Source organism: Chiloscyllium punctatum, chromosome 8, assembly GCF_047496795.1.
Source record: "Chiloscyllium punctatum isolate Juve2018m chromosome 8, sChiPun1.3, whole genome shotgun sequence".
Taxonomy (NCBI): domain Eukaryota; kingdom Metazoa; phylum Chordata; class Chondrichthyes; order Orectolobiformes; family Hemiscylliidae; genus Chiloscyllium; species Chiloscyllium punctatum.
This window is the reverse complement of record NC_092746.1, coordinates 45,815,784-45,836,078: the sequence shown is the minus strand read 5'-3', so window position 1 is coordinate 45,836,078 and position 20,295 is coordinate 45,815,784. Positions and strand designations below refer to the sequence as shown.

Below are 20,295 nucleotides of genomic sequence, written 5' to 3'. Positions count from 1 at the left end.
ATTTATATGATGTAAGATTCTTTGGAACGTTCAAAAGACATGTTCAGCTGCGAATTATTAATGTGTCACTAGCCCCATACAAAGATGGATTGTATGTACGTTGGTATGTATGAACAAAGCTTCAGGATTTACCTTTCTCAGGGGATTTACTGTTTGGGAGATGAGTACAGTATGTATGGGCAAATGGATGATTTTCAAAATGTCAGCCAAGTGTTTGTGAATGAGCGGAGTGGGAAGCAGTGTCAATATTGAAAAGTGGTGGGATGGAGATAACAATGCAGGGTAGGTGGAATGGTGCGAAATGAGGATGATACTGAATGAGATAGGACAGTCTGAGTAGCCTGAGGGCATGAGAGGGATGGTTTAGGAAGAGTGAAAAGGCAAGTGAAGAGATGTCACGAGATGATGGGAAATGCCTGGAAAATTCTGTCATTGGAGGGATGGGGTAGGATAGGATGGGATGGGGTTCGCACAGGAGAGAATGCCTGACAATGGCTGGACGAATGAATTAATGAAATTGGTTAAGTTTGGCAATTAGATTGTGGAGTCATGATTGGTATGGAAATATTCTGGAATCAGGATGGGGAGATGGAAAGAAAATCTGATGGCACCAGAAGGATTGAAAGTTAGATGGGAGTGGCATTGGATGTATGTTATTGGATGTATGAACAAGTAGCATGGAAAGCATGGATGTGGATGGGCCTGGTATGGAAAGATGATTTATCTTGGAGGAATGAGAGAGCTCATGGATGACTGGATTGTAATTAAAGGAATAACATGGGATGGAGATGGTGTGAGCAACAGAAATGGTACAGAAGGGGTGACAAGGGAAGGTTAAGATGGTCTAGGATGAGTGGGAGGGATGTGAAGGTTGCATTCGCATTGGGGACTAAATAGAATAAGTGGTATGGCTTGGGAAGAATGGATGAAATGAAGAAATTGATTAAATATGTTAGTTTGACAGCAGGGTCAGATCAGTAAAAAAAATGAAATTGGGGTAGAAGGGAGAAGTGTGGAGGAGTATTTGAAACAATATTGACACCAGGTCTCTGGGGTTCAATACTTCAAGCAACTTTTATTTGCACTGATAGGGAGACAACTTTATACTGTTTAAGTCAGTAGACTTCTCCAACAACATCGATTCAAGTAGTTTACATGCTATTCTAATTGTGTTATAATCATTGAATGCCTACAACAGGGCTGGTACTGTTATCTAGGGTTTTAATTTAGAGTATTGCAACAATGACACACTATCACCATCATCATGCAATTTAATTAAGAAATGGAGGAGGCTTTTGTTTCAACCAAATGGCTCTGGACAACATGCATTCACCCTTGTCACAGAAGATATTTTATATAAAGAAAATATTTTATATAAAGCTCAGCTTGCAAACAGGTATACCTCATATTGATTGAATGTATGGTTTACGGTTGCAGAAATAACATCAGCATTGGGTGTCCAGAACAGACTTGCCAGGTCAAAGTGGCATGTCATGCACCAGTCATCCAGTGGGATGACCTCAGGAGATGTGTTTATGATTTTGGTTACTGGAGCATTCTGTGACTCATGTCTCCAATAAAGTTACATTGTTGTCTTTGCTTTTGTAAGCTTAGCGTTTGAGAATCATTTTTTAATTTAATGCATAATTGCTGTTTGGGCTCAAAAACCCCATTTCAAGATGGCTTGAATAGCATGGGTTGGGGATAACATAAGAAGAATTGAAAAGATAGAATGGTACCTAATGAGTGGGAGCAGCGAAGGTATCATAGGGATAGCATGGGATGGAGTTGTCATTTAAGAGTTGGCATGATGTGGAAATTGTACTAGAGGAAGGGATAACATGGGAAGGATGAAATGGCTTGGGATAAGTGTGGAACTGAGAGAGGGCATGGGAAGGATGGAATATCATGGGAGGTGCGTAAGGTTATTGAATTGGTTAAGGTACATTAGTTTGATGGCAAATAGTTGGCTAGATTGTACTTTTCTGCTTTTATTATACTAATTATCACAGAAATTACAGTTGTGAAGGTCATTTGTAAAAGAAGCATTTCTTCTCATTATTTCCATGATTTTGTCATCTCTTATCAGACTGTTTTAACTAGTTGAGGAAAAGGAATGAAGGCTGATCTGAGAATAGCATTGTGTTATCACTTTTAAAAATTTTTGCAATTTTTCACTTGTTCTGAGAATACATTTCAATAGATCAATTAATACACTTGGACAATTGATGCCAAATGACAGAGGGCAAGTTAAAAATGTATGAGATTTTGTTTAATCTGTAGACATTTAAATTCATATAGTAGCTTCGGTGATCATCTAGTGAAGAGGCAGGAAATTGAAGAATATGTACCGTACCATGTGCAGGCAGATGGGATTATTTGAGAATGGCATCATGCTTGTCACAGACATGGTGTGCCACAGGTCCCATTCCTCTGCTGTACTGTTCGATGTTTTATGTTTACCAGTGCAGAAAAGCAAATATCTAAAATAAGAGTTGACTCAACGAGATTTGTCAAGTTTCTGATAAGCCAGCCACATGTATGGGGACCACATCAATCGCTGCTTTTATTTTAATTGTAATTTACTTTCATTTAATTGAAACCTAAACTGAGTCCACAACTAATGATGAGGGGCGACTCAAAACCTTGCACAGCAAAAGAATTGGGTGAGACCAGTCACAACTTAACAATAAATTCTCATTGAAATGTTTATAGATCCACTTCCTACCTGGCCCCCGGCTAAATTGACAGGGTGATGGTTGGGCATTACAATGGCAATAGGTCACACAATATAGTCTGTTTGTTAGATTTGGGGGTGGTGACATCAGTGAAGCACAGGTCAGGAAGCTCACCTCTTGCAGCTTGGTGTTTGGGGAAATTAGCTGATGATATGAGAGACATCATCACAGCCTGCAAGAAGGTTTGTTTCTTAAAAATATTCATTCATGGGATGTGGCCATTGATGGGTATGGCAGTGGCAGTTTCTATTGTATATTCCCAGTTGTTTTTGAGAAGATGATGATGTGCAACCTTTTGAATCAGTGTAATCCTTATGGTAAGTGGACCCACAGCGCTGTTAGCGACAGTGGAGAAACAGCAACATAGTTCCAAGTTTGATGGTAAATGGGTTGGGATGGAGCTGCACATGGTGATGTTCCAACATAACTTCAACCTTTGTCTTTTTTGGTGGTAGTGGTTATGGGTACTAGGTTATAATATTACAAAAGGTGATATATTATTCAGCAATCTCTGACCCACAAAATTTTGTGGATGTTTTTAATTCTGATTTTCCAGATTTGTCCTAATCTGTTAAGTAAGATTGTAAACATAAGAATTAGGAGCAGGTTTGGGCTACTTGTTCCCCTGGGCTTTTATCACCATTCAATAAAATCATGGCTGAATTGATTTTTTTTCCATGTTCCTGCTTAGCCCAAATAACCTTTCACTCCCTTGGATCTATTCATCTCTGCTTTAAAAATACTTAGTTTTTCTTTCCGTTGTCTTTTGTAGCAGAGAGTTTCAAAGACTCCTCTCCCTCTAAGAGATAAAGTTCTCATCTCTGCCTTAAATGGGCAACCAGTTATTTGGAAACAGTGACTCCTCATTCTAGATTCTCCCACAAAGGAAACACCTTTTCCATGTGGACTCTGCCAAGATCCCTCAGGTTCTTGATATTTTCAATCAACTAATTTCTTATTTTTCTAAATTCTAGTATATTCAGACCTTTCCTTTTGAAATAAACTGCCCATTCCAGGTATTAATGTAGTTGAGTATTGTAGTAAACCTAATACTAATACGCCCTTTGTTTTTCACACCAAGGTATTTAACTTTATATTTAGTCATGTTGTATTTCACCTGCCATGTAAGTTTGCACTCACTCATTTTGTTTAAATGATACTGAAACCTCCTTGCATCCTTCTTATAACTTTAAATCCTGCCTCGTTTTGTGTTACCAAACTTGGAAACATTGCATTTGATTCTGACACCCAGGTCATTTATGTATATCATGAATAGCTGGGGCCCAAACATGGATCCTTGGGTACCCCACTGGTCTCTGGCTGCCATACAAAAAAAATCCGATTTATTCCCACTCTGTTTCCTGTCTATCAACCAATTTTCAATCCATGTCAATATATTACCCTGTAGCCCATGTGCTTAAACTTTGCTCTTAGGTATGACCTTATCAAAAGCCTTCTGAAAAACCAAATACAGTCTTATCTATTTTACTAGCTGCATCCTCAAAAATTAAGCATGATTTGTCTTTTATAAATCCAGGCTGCTTTTCTGCAATACTGTTAATGCTTTCCATATGTTCTGTTATCACATTACTTATAATAGACTCTAGCATTTTCTCCACTACTGATGTTAAGATAACTGGTCTGTAATTCTGTTTTTATTTCTCTCCCTTTCTTTTTAAATAGCAGGGTTACATTTACCTCCCTCCAATCTTTAGGAATTATTCTAGAGTTTATAGAATTTAGAAAGATGGCCATCAATATAACCAATAATTCCCAGGTCACTTGTTTTCGTACTCTGGGATGTAGATTATCAGGCTGTGCTGATTTGTTAGCTTTTAACCCCATTGATTTGCATTTTTCTTGTGCGTACAATTTTCTTTCAATTCTGCCCTCTCACTAGCCACTTGGTTCCCTAACATTTCTGCGAGGTTATTTGTAGCCTCTTGCGTGAAGACAGGGAGGCACGGTGGCACAGTGGTTAGCACTGCTGCCTCACAGCACTAGGGACCCGGGTTCAATTCCTGACTCAGGCGACTGATTGTGTGGAGTTTGCACGTTCTCCCTGTGTCTGTGTGGGTTTCCTCCCACAGTCCAAAGATGTGCAGGTCAGGTGAATTGGCCATGCTAAATTACCCGTAGTGTTAGGTAAAGGGGTAAATGTAGGGGAATGGGTGGGTTGCAGGTCACTGTGGACTTGTTGGGCCGAAGGGCCTGTTTCCACACTGTAAGTAATCTAATCTAGAACTAAAGTATGTGTTCAATTCCTCTGCCATTTCTTTGTTCCCCATTGTAATTACCCTGGCTTCTAGCTGTAAAAGTACATTTGTCTTTACGTATCTTCTTCTCTCCACATATTTATAGAACAGTTTCTATGTTCCCTGTAATTTTACTCCTGTTGTCAATTCTCCCCCACCTTAATCAAGTATTTTGTTCCTGTATTGCTGAATGCTAAAATGTTCCCAATCCTCAAGCTTGTTGCTTTTTTTTCCTGGCATTTATATATGCCCCTTCTTTGGATATAATAGTATCAGTGATTTGTTTTGTGAGTCACAGTTCAGTCACCTTTCTCCTTTTTGTGCCTGATAGCAATGAATAATTGTTATAATTGGTACACCATGTGTTTTATATATTACCCATTTCCTATTCACCGTTAACCCCTTTAGTGAGGTTTCCCAAACCATACTTGCCAATTTGTGCCTCATATCCTTATATTCCCTTATTTAGATTCAAAATGCCACTTTCAAATTAGAATGCTTTGCACTCCATCTTAATGAAGAATTCAACCATACTGTGGTTGTACTTTTCATGGGGACCCTGAACAATAATGTTATTAATTAATCCTTTTTCAGTGCACAGTATCTAGTTTAGAATAGCCTGTTCTCAGCTTGGTTCCTCAACATATTGGTCAAACCCCCCCCCCCCCCCTCCATCTTCCACAACAGCCCCCACCCTCCACCTAATCTCTACCACTGTTTTGGGGTCTAAAGGCAACCCCCAACAGTGCTCAATAAAAACTATTCTGCAAGAGGGTCACCTGACCTAAAACGTTAACTTTGGTTTCTCTTCACAGAAGCTGCTAGACCTACTCCAGCAACATCTGTTTTATCCCCAATAATGCTTTCTGCCTTTCAGTGTCTCTTATAGTTTCTACATGATTTTTTGAACTAATATCCTTCTTCATTATTGCATTGATTTTACTCCTTTATGAACAATGCGACCCCACCTCCTTTCCCTCTTTGTCTGTACTTAGTGAATCATTAATGCCCCTCAATATTCGGCTCCCATTTTGTCTCACTTTTTCATGCAGAGGGTGGTGCATGTATGGAATGAGCTGCCAGAGGGAGTGGTGGAACATGGTACAATTATAGCATTTAAAAGGCAGCTGGATGGGTATATGAATAGGAAAGGTTTAGAAGCATATGGCCTAAGCGCTGGCAGATGGGACTAGATTAATTTAGGATATCTGGATGACATGGACAAGTTGGACCAAATGGTCTGTTTCCTTTGGTGTACATCTCTATGACTCTGTCTCCTCAACTGCATCTGTGTTATATACGCTTACAACTATTTGTGCTGTGATTTAATCTCCCTCATTGTGAATACTCCATGCATTAAGACACAAAACTTTCAAACTTGTCTTTTTAACCTTGTCAGTCATCTTAGCTATACTTTGCACTTTGGCTCCATTTCTTTATCTTCCCTTTTTTTTATTGCCTTCCATTTTTGTTTATTACCTTTGTCTTTTGTTTCCATCTTTGTTTCTCCCTCCTCCGATGCCCTGCTCAGGTACACATTCCCCTGCCATTCTATTCAAATGCTCCCGAACAGCACCAGCAAACCAAAGATGTTGGTCTGGACCTGCCCAGATGCAACCCATCCTGCTTCTACTGGTCTCTCCTTCCCTCGAATCAGCTCCAGTGTACCAGGAATTTGAATTCCTCCCTCCTACACGTTTTTCCACCCTTATCTTCACCTAGTATATCCTGTTATTTCTATTCTCTCTTAGCACATGGCACCGGAAATAATTTTGAGATTACTACCTTTTGAGGTTCTACTTTCGAATTTACATCCGAACTCCCTATATTCCGTTTGTAGGTTTCAAAAAATGTGATGAGGTCCTATGTCATAGGTACCAGTATGTAACACAATCACTGGCTGTACATTCTCCTTGTTCAGAATGGAGCCCTGATGCTATTGCGAGGCATCATTAACCATGGCACCGGGAAGACAGTATACCATCCTGGAGTCTTATTTGCAGTTACTGAAATGCATGTCTGTTTCCCTTACTACTAGATTGTCAATCGTGATAGCCTTGTTATTCTTATTCTTCCCCTGTCATACAATGCAGCCACACATGGTACCATGAACTTGATGATTGTTGCTATCCGACAAGACGATAAGGAGGAGGAGAAGTGGTCCATTCAGCCAGTTGAATCTGCAGTATCATTTAATGAGATCATGGATAATTGATAATCCTCAACTCTGCTTTCCTGCTTTTTCCCTACTACTCTTGATTTTCTTGCTGATTAAAAATCTTTCTTTCCCCGAGAAGTCGTCTTCTCCCTGACTCAATCATACCCAAGAAGCTATATCTGTGAGGGGACTTGTGCACTGTCTGTCTTCTCTACACTGCCTGGTGGTCACCAATCCCCTTTTTGCCTATTAAGTCTTTACCTGCAATGCGACCATCTCAATCTGAATGTACGTTCTGCTCCTTCAGTTTCGAAATGCAGATAGGAAGTAGCTGCAACTGGATGCAGTTGTTGCACATGTGGTCGCAATGTGCAGGAGGGACATACCATGTGTATGAGCTATGCTGCCATGACTTCCCTTTAGATTAAGTTTATTAGTTTAAAACTAATTATGCCAAATGCTTTATTTCACTCTAAGCGCTCCTGCTACAATGTAAAGTCCTTAAGTTTTAACTTTGCTTTTCCTTATTTTATTTTTATTATATGAGATAGCTGGAACTTTTGTATACAGCTTAGGCCACTACCTCACAGGAAAGTTTCTGTTTGCCCTATCAATGCTCCCATAATTTTATACATCTCAATCATTTCTCGCTTTAGTTTCCTCTGCTTCGATTCGAAACCAATTCCAGTATATTTGATTTCCCTCTTCATGACTAAAACGCCAGCCAGACTATTCAAAAAATTAAAATGGAAAGTGACAACTTTTTCTTGTGATTTGTAGGTTGATTAATAGTATGCAACTTCTCAGCTATAGTTCTTGCATTGTCTTCCTTTACACTTTTGGCTCATGAGTTTAAACTCTTTGAGGTATTTTGGCTTTTTTTGATTTCTTATGTTGTAGGTCCTATATATACTAATAGAATTTAAGAATGCATGTATTTTAAATACTTTAAAAGTATTGGAAGTTGGCTTTTCTTTGTTCAATTTTACCATATGAGCAAACAAGTCTATTTCATTGTTGTGGTTCTGTTCGCCGAGCTGGGAATTTGTGTTGCAGACGTTTCGTCCCCTGTCTAGGTGACATCCTCAGTGCTTGGGAGCCTCCTGTGAAACACTTCTGTGATCTTTCCTCTGGCATTTATAGTGGTTTGTCTCTGCCGCTTCCGGTTGTCAGTTCCAGCTGTCCGCTGCAGTGGCCGGTATATTGGGTCCAGGTCGATGTGTTTGTTGATAGAATCTGTGGATGAGTGCCATGCCTCTAGGAATTCCCTGGCTGTTCTCTATTTGGCTTGTCCTATAATAGTAGTGTTGTCCCAGTCAAACTCATGTTGCTTGTCATCTGCATGTGTGGCTACTAAGGATAGCTGGTCGTGTTGTTTCGTGGCTAGTTGGTGTTCATAGATACGAATCTTCCTGTTTGTCCTATGTAGTGTTTTGTGCAGTCTTTGCATGGGTCAGATATATGGATGACACCTTTGTGATCATTAAAAACACAGAAATAGAAAACACACACCGGATCATCAACGCCACACTCACAGGAATCAGATTCACTAGAGAGGAAGAAAAGGACAACCAACTCCCATTCCTAGGCGTGATGGTACAGAGAACACCGAATGGAGGATTCACCACAAAGGTATACAGGAAAGCCACACACACAGACGAAGTCCTGAACTACAAAAGCAACCACCCCAACACACACAAAAGAAGTTGCATGAAGACACTGTTCAAAAGGGCCACAACACTGCAGCACACCAGAACTGCAAAAAGAGGAAGAAGAACATCTCTACAATGTATTCGCCAAAACGGATACCCATGCAATTTCATTAACAGATGTCTAAGGGAAAGACAACGGAATGAGGACATGCCATAACCCAAAGGACTAGCCACGTTACCATACATCAAGAACATTTCTGAATTGACAGCCAGACTACTATGACCACTAGGACTCATAACAACTCACAAACCGACAGCCACTCTCAGACAACAAATCACCAGGACAAAGGACCCAATACCCAGCATGAGCAAAACCAACGTAGTGTACAAAATCCCATGCAAGGACTGCACAAAACACTACATAGGACAAACCGGAAGACAGCTAACGATCTGCATCCATAAACACCAACTAGCCACGAAACAACACGACCAGCTATCCTTAATAGCCACACATGCAGATGACAAGCAACATGAGTTTGACTGGGACAACACTACTATTATAGGACAAGTCAAACAGAGTACAGCCAGGAAATTCCTAGAGGCATGGCACTCATCCACAGATTCTATCAACAAACACATCGACCTGGACCCAATATACCGGCCACTGCAGCGGACAGCTGGAACTGACAACCGGAAGCAGCAGAGCCAAACCACTATAAATGCTGGAGGAAACATCACCGAAGCGCTTCACAGGAGGCTCCCAAGCACTGAGAATGTCACCTAGACAGGGGACGAAACATCTGCAACACAAATTCCCAGCTCGGCGAACAGAACCACAACAATGAGCACCCGAGCTACAAATCTTCTCACAAACTTTGAAAATATATTTAATCTATAATTCTGTATTATAACTGGAAATCCACCGTAGAAATACACAAAAGTTCCAGCAATTTTAAGATACCACACTGCAAACAAAATTTTCACGAGAATGAGAGAAATAGCTTTGTGTATAGAGCTTCCTTTCAGAAATCTGTTTTAGAATGTACTTTCTTTTTGAAGGTATGGTGTTTGAGAAACAGATTCTCCAATGAAAAGGTTCACCCCAAAAGAATCACCCCAAAAGAATATCTCTTATTTATGAAGGATTATCAGGTTTCATTTCCAGTGATACAGTTGTCAGCTGAAGGAGCTTGTACAACAGAAAGGGTTACAGGACTGCAAACACTAATCTGTTTTTTCCCTGCAGATGCTACAAGACCTGCTAAGTTTCTTCAGCAATTTCTGTTTTTGTTGTTTTGAGGAAGATTACCAAACTAGATGACTTGTGATTAAGCTCGAATTTTTATAATGTTTATAACAAAGGCATTGATTTGTTTTAGAAATGCATGTGCAATATATTAATTGCAGTCAGGTGTTAAGAAATTTGTTGGAGCCCCCAGATGAATAAAGTTGACAATAAGCATTTCTTATGGTTTAGGCCCTTTCCAAACAGATTTTGCTCATGTTGAACATTTTATATATTGTTTCTTGGAAAATTTGATTTAAAACATTTTTTTTAAAGTTTTAATGCATTACTAAGTGAACAATGGAGTCCTCTACCAGGGAGATTAGCACTGATAGAATTGCATAAACTTCACGCCCTCTTGATATCTCTGCATTGGTGGAAAACACCTGACAAGTCACATAACTCAAACTAAAGTAAATTTATCATAGAAACGAAACTATAAGTGATCAAAACAATTCAAATCCAAATAATTGTCTGTAATTCTCAATTAATGCTTTTTTTTCTCATGGTTATGTAGCAACAATGTTGCTGAGAGGTTTCTCCCCTGCCATGTCCTGTGTTCACAAGTCTCACATAGCCAGTGTTCTAGGGGAGGAAAAAAGTGAAGGCTAAAAAGATTAGATTACTTATAGTGTGGAAACAGGCCCTTTGGCCCAGCAAGTCCACACCGACCCATTCTCCTACAGGCAATTTAGCATGGCCAATTCACCTAACCTGCACTTTTTTTTTGGACTGTGAGAGGAAACCAAAGCAAACCCACACAGACACGGGGAGAATGTGCAAATTCCACACATCCAGTCCCCTGAGGTGGGAATTGAACCTGGGTCTTCCACGCTGTGAGGTAGCAGTGCTAACCACTGTGCCACCCAAATCTTTTGGAGTCTCCTTGAAGTACGACAGCTTTGATGTTATTAGGTGAGATGATCTTGCTAGCTGTCACTCAAAATGTTATCTACCTGCCCATTAATACATCTTGCTTTGAGTAACAGCATTTTAATGCTGGGACAAAATAGCTTCAGAGCAAGAAAGAAAAGGAAATAAATCCTGCAATCCAGAATCTTGTGGGACATTCTACCCTTTGTGTCTAAAGGTCTATGAGTCAGTTTGTTCAGTGACTTGAAGATCCACAGCAGAAAATCACAGCATTGAGTAGATACAATTTCAAACTGGGGATAGCCAATATTGTTGAACAGAGAGAACTTGGGTTTCAGGTGTATTAATATTTGGAGGTGGTAAGGTATATTGTTCTGATGATTTCATACCAAAGTGGGGTTTTGGAGGTACATGGATTGTGTTTTTTCCCTAAAGGGTAATGGGAAATCACGTCTCACAAACTTGATTAAGTTTTTTGAAGAAGTAACAAAGGAGGATTGATGAGGGCAGAGTGGTAGATGCGATCTATATGGACTTCAGTAAAGCATTCGACAAGGTTCCCCATGGGAGACTGATCAGCAAGGTTAAATCTCATGGAATACAGGGAGAACTAGCCATTTGGATACAGAGCTGGCTCAAAGGTAGAAGACAGAGGGTGATGTTGGAGGGTTGTTTTTCACACTGGAGGCGTGTGATCATTGGAGTGCCACAAGGATCGGTGCTGGGTCCTCTACTTTTTGTCATTTACATAAATAATTTGGATGCGAGCATAGGAGGTACAGTTAGTAAGTTTGCAGATGACTCCAAAATTGGAGGTATAGTGGACATTGAAGAGGGTTACCTCAAATTACAACAGAATCTTGACCAGATGGACCAATGGTCTGAGAAGTGGCAGATGGAGTTTAATTCAGATAAATGGGAGGTGCTGCATTTTGGGAAAGCAAATTTTAGCAGGACGTATACACTTAATGGTAAAGTCCTAGGGAGTGTTGCTGAACAAGAGACCTTGGAGTGCAGGTTTATAGCTCCTTGAAAGTGGAGTCGCAGGTAGATAGGATAGTGAAGAAGGCATTTGGTATGCTTTCCTTTATTGGTCAGAGTATTGAGTACAGGAGTTGGGAGGTCGTGTTTCGGCTGTACAGGACATTGGTTAGGCCACTTTTGGAATATTGCTTGCAATTCTGATCTCCTTCCTATCGGAATGATGTTGTGAAACTTGAAAGGGTTCAGAAAAGATTACAAGGATTTTGCCAGGGTTGGAGGATCTGAGCTACAGGGAGAGGCTGAACAGGCTGGGCTGTTTTTCCTGGAGCATTGGAGGCTGAGGGGTGATCTTCTAGAGGTTTACAAAATTGAGGGGCATGGATAGGGTAAATAGGCAAAGTTTTTTCCCTGGGGTCAGGCAGTCCAGAACTAGAGGGCATAGGTCTAGGGGCAACGTTTTCACACAGAGGGTGGTACGTGTATGGAATGAGCTGCCAGAGGAAGTGGTGGAGGCTGGTACAATTGCAACATTTAAGAGGCATTTGGATGTGTATATGAAAAGGAAGGGTTTGGAGGGATATGGGCGAGATGCTGGCAGGTGGGATTAGATTTGTTTGCGATATCTGGTCGGCATGGATAGGTTGGACCGAAGGGTCTGTTTCCATGATGTACATCTCTACGACTCTAAACATTTTAAGAAGGCATTTCTTGGAAACTGCATGATTCCAGATGATTGGTTCTGGTTGCTTGAACTCATATTCGGGAAAAGACCTTACTGCTTTTTGCATCTTTTTACATCTTGGTTATATGGCTGTTATGTTTGGCTAGTGTTTAGTGGGTTTCAATTGGAGAAAGGCTGCAAAGGAACAGGCTTCTGAGCTCAAGGCTCCAGTTTTTGAAGCACTTTTGTGCAACCTGCTTGTCATCTTGAAATGCTACAGCTGGATCTTGCAAGATCCCGGAGACAAATGCCTTTGTCTCTTGATTTTTTTTTACCTGCCAGAACATTAGCCTGACAGCAGTTTAACACCCCAAATCTCAATCCCTCCTAGTTAATGATAATGATCTCTAAACAGTTGAAGCCCCCACAACAATCCAGGTGATACTCCCCTTATTATATGTGACTAACTTGAAAATTGCCCATTTATCCTTATTGTCTACTTTTTATTAGCTAACCTGTCCTCTTTCCTTGTGAATACAATACTCCATGAGTTCAATTTCTTATAACGTTATCATACAACCCAACAAATTGGTTTTCTTGATTGTTAACCTTGAGAAAAGTAAGATGTAACATTACACACAAATGCAAAGTTAGAAAAGAGATAGTGTCAAGTACAAAACAGAGATTAAAAATAATATGCAATTTAAAGACCTCCTAGTGTTCTTTAAGTGTGAGATTTTAACCTGAGACAGTGGCTAATTAGGAATATACTCAATCAGCTGAGAAAAAGTGAGGACTGCAGGTGTTGGCAACCAGAGTTGAAAGGTGTAGCACTGGAAAAGCACAGCAAGTCAGGCAGCATCAGAGGAGCAGGAGGGTTGTCATTTTGGGCATAAGCCCTTCATGAGGAATATGGGGGAAGTGGGAAACGAGCTGAGAGATAAATAGGAGGATGGGGATGGGGATGGGGCTGGGAGCAAGGTAGCTTGGAGGGCGTTGGTCAATGCAGGTTGGGGGGTGATGGTGATAGGGTGGAGTGGATCGGTGGGAAGAAAGGTAGGACAATTCAAGAGGACGGTGCCGAGTTGGAGGGTTGGATCTAGGATGAGGTGGGAGAAGAGGTGATAAGGAAACTGCTGAATTTGACATTGATGCCGTGTGGTTGGAGAGTCCCAGTCGGAAGATAAGGTGTTCTTCCTGCAATCATCAGGTGACTAGGATTTGGCGGTGGAGGAGGTCCAGAACTTGCAAGACTTTGATGGAGTAGGAGGGGGAGTTGAAGCGGTCGGCCACAGAGCAGTGGGGTTGTTTGATGCGTAAGTCCTAGAGATGTTCCCTGAAATGTTCTGCGAGTGGGCATCCTGTCTCCTCAATGAAGAATAGAGCACATCGAGAGCAATGGACACAGTAGATGAGGTGTTTGGATGTGCAGAGAAATCTCTGCTGGATGCAGGTGGGGGGGGATGGTGTGTGTGCAGGTTTTACACCTCTTGCTGTGGCATGGGAAAATGGTGTGAGTGGAGGGTGAATTGGTGGGGGGGCAGGGGGAGGAGGGGCATGGACCTAATGAGGAAGTTGCGGAAGGCTTGGTCTCTGCGGAGTGCAGATAGGGGTGGGGAGGGGATATATATCTCTGGTGGTGGGATCTGATTGTAAGTGACTGAAATGGCAGAGGATAGTGTGCTGTATCCAGAGATTAGTGGGATGGAAGGTGAGGACCAGTTGAGTTCTATCCTTGTTCTGATTGGAGGGGTGGGGTTCAAGGGTGGAGGTGCGGGAAGTGGAGGAAATGTACTGGAGGGAATTGTTGATCATGTGGGAGGGGAAATTGTAGTCCTTTGAATAGGAGGCCATCTGGAATGTCCTGGAGTGGAATTGTTCCTCCTGGGAGCAGATATGGCAGAGGCAGAGGAATCTGGAGTAAGGGATAACATTTTTACAGGAGAGTGGTTGGGAGGAGTTGTAGTCCAGGTAGCTGTGGGAGTTGGCGGCTTTGAAGTAGATGTCTGTGTTGAGTTGGTCGCCAGAGATGGAGCTGGTGAAGACCAGGAAGGGGAGGGAAGTGTCAGAGATGGTCCAGGTGAACTTGTGGTCAGGGTGGAAGGTATTCATGAAGTTGATCAACTATTCAAACCCCTCATGGGAGCATGAGGTGACGCCAATACAGTCATCAATGTAGCGGAAGAAAAGGTAGGGGATGGTGCTAGTTCCATGCTGTGGGTTCCATGGTCCCTTTGGTCTGAAGGAAGTGGGAGGATTCAAAGAAGAAGTTGTTGAGGGTGAGGACCTGTTCTGCCAATCAAATGAGTGTGTTGGTGGAGGGTAACTGTTAAGGTCAGTAGGAGTAGAAGAAATGTAAAGCTTACAGGCCTTCATCATGGTAGATGGACTTGTATGGGGTCTGAATGTCCATTGTGAAGATAAGGCATTGGGCCTGGGGAAGTGTAGGTCATAGAGGAGTTGGAGGGCATGGATGCTGGATGATTTCTGAGCAATATTTTCATATCCCAATTATGTGAACTGTTCATTTAAAAAAAAGTGAACTAAACAGGAGATAACAGGTTCCATGTCTTTTGATAAAAATGTTTGCTTCAATTTTGATTTTTTTCCTATTTATTGATGGCCTATTAAGCTAGACTCGTGCTGTGGTCAAATGGATTACAATGGACATTTTAAAGCCATTGCTTCTATTACTTTTAGAAACCATTTTCATCCATGAAAAACTCAGGGTGAAAATTAGATGATGGGATTTGAAACTCAGTAGTCTATATTATATTGCTATTCTGACAATTATGAAAAGTACTATTCAAATACATGTTTCTTCTACAGTCGCTGAATTGGGTTTTCACTTTTGCTAGGATGGATGTTAGAATAGGAAAAAGATGGTGGAAGTGAGGGATTTAGGATGGTGAGGAGAGTGGAGCAAAAATAAGAGAAAAAATAATAATAGAGTATAGTGAATGATTACTTGTTCAAAACCTCACTTCCTAACTATGGCATGGAGTGAGGACGTGAAGTGGAGGAAGCTGTACTGTCTCACAGCTAGTTCTTTCTGGAGGCCCATGGGGAATAGGTTATCTTTGGGGATTAAGGGGATAATCTTAAAATTAAAACTAAGCAGTTCAGGGTAATGTTAGGAACATTAGCTGTATATGTATTGAGTGTTTAATTGCTGGCGGCATTTTATGGCATTACAAAACTAGAGGGGGTACATCATGTTCATGTACAAATGTAGTCAGTGATATCAAAGACATTGGCTGCATCTGTTGACACTCAGAACATATTTAAGCAAAAACCAATAAGAAGCTAGCAAGTAGATAAAATGAAAAGATTGAAGAAAAGATTACATTGGTAAATGTGAAAAATAAAGTTCAACACACTAGATTTTTAATATTTGTTTAATCATTTTTATTGTGCATTGTACATTTTCATAAGAATGAAAAAAACAGATGAGCGTGTGCAGTCGTCAATTATCAGTGGATTGTTGGTGTTAGCAAACAGTTTGAACTAAATACAGAGCAATGATTAAACATAGTGTTACAGATTGCCTATGTTGGCACAATTGAATTGAAAGAAAAACAAATTATGAGATTCACACATTTTACTTGCAGTATCTCAATAATATCCAGAGCACAGTGATGAGTGGGGTGAAAAAAGAGTTGAGTTTACCTCACCAGAGCTATTGGCATTGTTGAAATTTTATAGCTGAAGCATCTGGGAACTGTCAGTATAGCTGAATTAATGATCTAATTCATATCATATAATTAAGAATATAAGATATCCCAAAAAAGAAAATCCAAAAATGGAACATAGAAAACAAGTAAATCTAAATTTCTCTCTGAAAGATTTTGGACATTTTCTGAGGGCATGAATGGAGTTGGCATTTCATACCTCCAAGCTGTTACATGATATAACCTGAATTTAAATGAACAATGTACAGATGGAAATTGAAGATGCTCATATAATGAACATGTAGTACAAGGGCAGCGTCAAGATTCAAATGCACTTGAAATTGTTGTTGGTTGCAGTTTTGAGCAGGAGAGACTTGCTTTTGAAAGTGGTGCGTAATCTGGTTGTTAGAATGGAGTCATCTCTAAGTACAGACGTACTCAGAAAATGGACAGCAAGATTCTCCAAAGTATTGTGACTCAATGATATAAAGCATTGTCATATTTTCCCTTCAATAAAGTAGTTACAGTGAGGGAGATCACTACTTCTGCCATCAACTTTGTATCCTACCTTTTAAAGTTGCCACTTCATTCTGGATTAAAATCAGTTTTGATCTGTAAGCTCACTATTATAAAGAACCGAATGTATCTACCAAATCATTTGATCCAGCAGTCGGCAAAAGAAGTGACTTCATGTTCTGAGATGAAAATTCCTCATCTGATCACTTATACTGCCTTATTCAATTACTTTTAAATCATATTTTATTTCATGCATATGAATAATATATTTAGATATTGATGTTGATATCACTTTTGTACAGAACTGTATTTTCTTGTTATTTATGAATTTGTTTCGATAGGACTTCAAGTTTTAAATTGAGCCATTGAGTCACAGAAAGTTTGTTTCTACAGGTTTTCCACACATACTCTAACGAAGACTATGATAGGAGAAATGATGACGTGGATCCAGTTGCTGCATCTGCTGAATATGAACTGGAAAAACGAGTAGAGAGGCTTGATCTTTTTCCTGTTGAACTTGAAAAAGGTAGGAGTAAGAACCTAGGTTTATTCTCAAATTTTTGATCTGTGCTCAACTCTGAAAAGATTATGAATAGATGCTAAATAGGCAATGTTAAGAAGAGATAATTGAAAATTGGTGCAAGAGCTTAGTTTTGTGGACAGTCTGAAAGGAGGAGGAGATGACTGTTGCAAAATAGCATCTAACCATCAGTTATGGTGGGTCATGCCACACAATCATTCTGTGTTAGAAGTGAGCCACCCATTTAATTGGTAAACGTTTAAGTGTAGTCATAGACTCTGTCTTAATCTTTAATTTTTTTTTCATGGGAGGTATGCATTTGTGGAACATCTCTAATTTTCCTTGAGCAGATGTTGAAGTGCATTCTTGAATTGTAATAGTCACTTTGGTGTTTGTACATGCAGAATTCTATTGGGGTGTGAGTTGAGGAATCTTGATCTAGTCATAATAGAGACATGGTGAAAATATAGTTTCATTTCAGGTTGATGTATGCCTTGAAGTGGAACTTGTGTCTGATGGTCTACCATGGATTCATTGTCCATGTCCTTCCAGGTGGTAGATATCACAGGTTTGCAAGGTACTGTTGAGTGTACTGATGAGCTACTGCCCTACCACTGTGTGCTGAAGGTGAAGGAAGTGAATAGTTAGTCTGGTGCACAGGATGCTGATCAAGAGAGCTGCTTTGTCTTAGCTGATGTTGAGATGCTTGTGCATTGTTGGAGCTGTACTCATCCAGGCAAGTGAAAAGTATTCCATCAACACTGGCTTGTGCTTTGTAGAGATCATGCCTAGGCTTTGGGAGTCAAGACATAATAAAAGACTGCAGAATTCCCAGTCTCTGACCTGCTTCTGTAGTCATAGTGGTTTCATACTGCCCTGAACATAGGAATTTAAATTTACTTTGCAAGTGAGTTAATTGGAGAGTTATTGCTGATAGCTTCTGCTTCCTAGCTGAATTTGAATCGATTGTGAGGTCCAGTATTAAGTGTCCCACTTGTTCCAATGCAAGGATAATTTTCATTGCCCAGTTTGTCTCAGCAGACTGACACTGTTCAGTTTCACCTGATGTCTTTTCTCATTGAGAGATGCAGTAAACTCGATGGGCAAAATGGTGTGCTTCTGCTCCAAGTCTTGCGGTTTTATGGAGTTGGGCCCTGAAATGCAGCGAAACTCTAGTTCTCTATCGTCTCTTTGCAAAGTATTAGCTATTGACCTTCAGAAGATGCAAATTGCAGAACAACTTTATGTATTCAGTTCTGAAAAGGCATAGTATATTTATTAAAGGTTTTCCATGCAATTATTGAGGATTGTGAAATTCATTCTTGATATTGACATTAAAAATTCAAGGTTTATCATTTTTATGTAACTAAATTGTATGGATTCTAGGATTCTGTAAAAACAAAAACTGGAAAATGCAGGACATAAAGCAGCAACTGTAGAACTCCGACGTGGTTGGGTCTGGTGCAAGATGCAATGAGGCGGTAGGCAGAGGAATATCTGACCAGCAGCAAAGATGGTGCCTGACGATCGTCGACTTTGTTCTTTGGGTCAGGTGTAGACAGCTGCGAAATAATTGCGGAGGGATGACAGTGCAAGTGTCGTTGTTGATGAGCTGGCTCGGGACAGATGGACCTTCCTCAACCAATATCTTTTCTTAAATTGTTCAAATCAGTGCCATTTAGTTGCAACACATGAAAGCTTTTCACTGTATTTTATTGGATTTTTACTGTAAAATACACGCAAAAATAAAATCAAAATCAGAAGGAGAAATCTGAATTTTTCTGGCTTAGAGGTCGGGGCATTATTGAAAAGGTATGAAATTTCATTGGAACAGCTCACCAACATTGCTCTATCATTCAATTACTTCTCAAGATGGGCACATAGGTTTTGATGGGAACCTGTATGGCAGCAGTTGGAAGCCACCGAAAGCTAAAAATAAATCATTTATCTGCAATTATTACATACCATAAGATTTTGCCTGGAGAGTATCCGTCCTCTGCTGTGTCAAGGGAAGAGCTTGGATCACGGTCAATTTTACTGCAGGAAGTCTGAGCTGTGACTGAGTTGTGGGCTTATTTTCCAGCAACAGAGGAGATTTATCTCCAGGGAGCAGTTCTGCTCTAGTAGCCATTTCAAAGACTGGTGTTTCCAGTAAATCTTGCCTTGCTTCAGTGGCAGCAGCTTCCTTCCAACTGAAGGCTCCACTGTCAGTGGAGTTCCTGCTGATAGCCAAGTATTGTCCACAATTTTAAGTTAGGCAATGGCCATCTCCATGGGTCGTGCTGAATGGACCTCTTGACACTGGAACCTAGCCATGATCTATCATTTTCCACAGGAGGATTCTTATTTGTCAGCATTGGGGAAGGTTTGAGTCCATTGTCCAGCCACTTGCTCTTCCTGACTTAATGAGCCAATGTCACGAATAGCAAAATTCAGTGCAATGTTTCAGGTCCCTGGACTTCCACCAAAATGGCAGGTTGCTCACTATGTAATAAACTTTCAGCAAGTACAGAGAAGGGAATATGGATTAGAGAGGAAATATTTAAAGAGAAGATCTACTGTAGGTTAGAATGTAATTTTTAAAATTCATCCATGGGATGTGAGCATTGCTGATTGGGCCAGTATATGTTGTCCACCTCAGTGCATTTCTTGTTAGTAGACACATAATGCTGTTGGGGAGAGAGATGAAGGATGGCAATTTGTTTCCAAGTCAGGATGTTGAGTGACTTGGAGGTGAACTTGCAAATGGTCATATTCTACTATTCTGTTGGACTTCATGCATCACCTTAGTCTTTCAATAAAATAGATTAGGTACTCTGTAGAATGGGAGGCAAAAGTTTGTGCACAAGCCTTCTCACATTGTTCGTGGGATGTGCCAATTAAAGACCAGAAAATATGTTTTTTATTTTCATGCATTTTCTGGTGCAGTGATAGGAAAAAAAAGTTTTGAGTGAAGCACAACAAATTTAAATGCTGATGGGT

At 40.4% G+C, this 20,295-nt stretch overlaps 1 protein-coding gene across 11 annotated transcripts in view; it reads left to right on the top strand.

The window, feature by feature from the left end:
• ppp1r9a (protein phosphatase 1, regulatory subunit 9A) overlaps window positions 1-20,295 on the top strand; it is a 363,720-nt gene that overhangs the window by 98,214 nt on the left and 245,211 nt on the right. For all 11 annotated transcript variants that reach the window (XR_011961323.1, XR_011961324.1, XM_072575462.1 and 8 more), the window contains exon 2: window positions 17,187-17,319. Coding sequence is in view for 9 of the 11 variants with exons in the window: in XM_072575462.1 (XP_072431563.1) it covers window positions 17,187-17,319 (133 nt within the window). In the remaining 2 variants the exon portion in view is untranslated. The remainder of the gene's footprint in view (window positions 1-17,186; window positions 17,320-20,295) is intronic.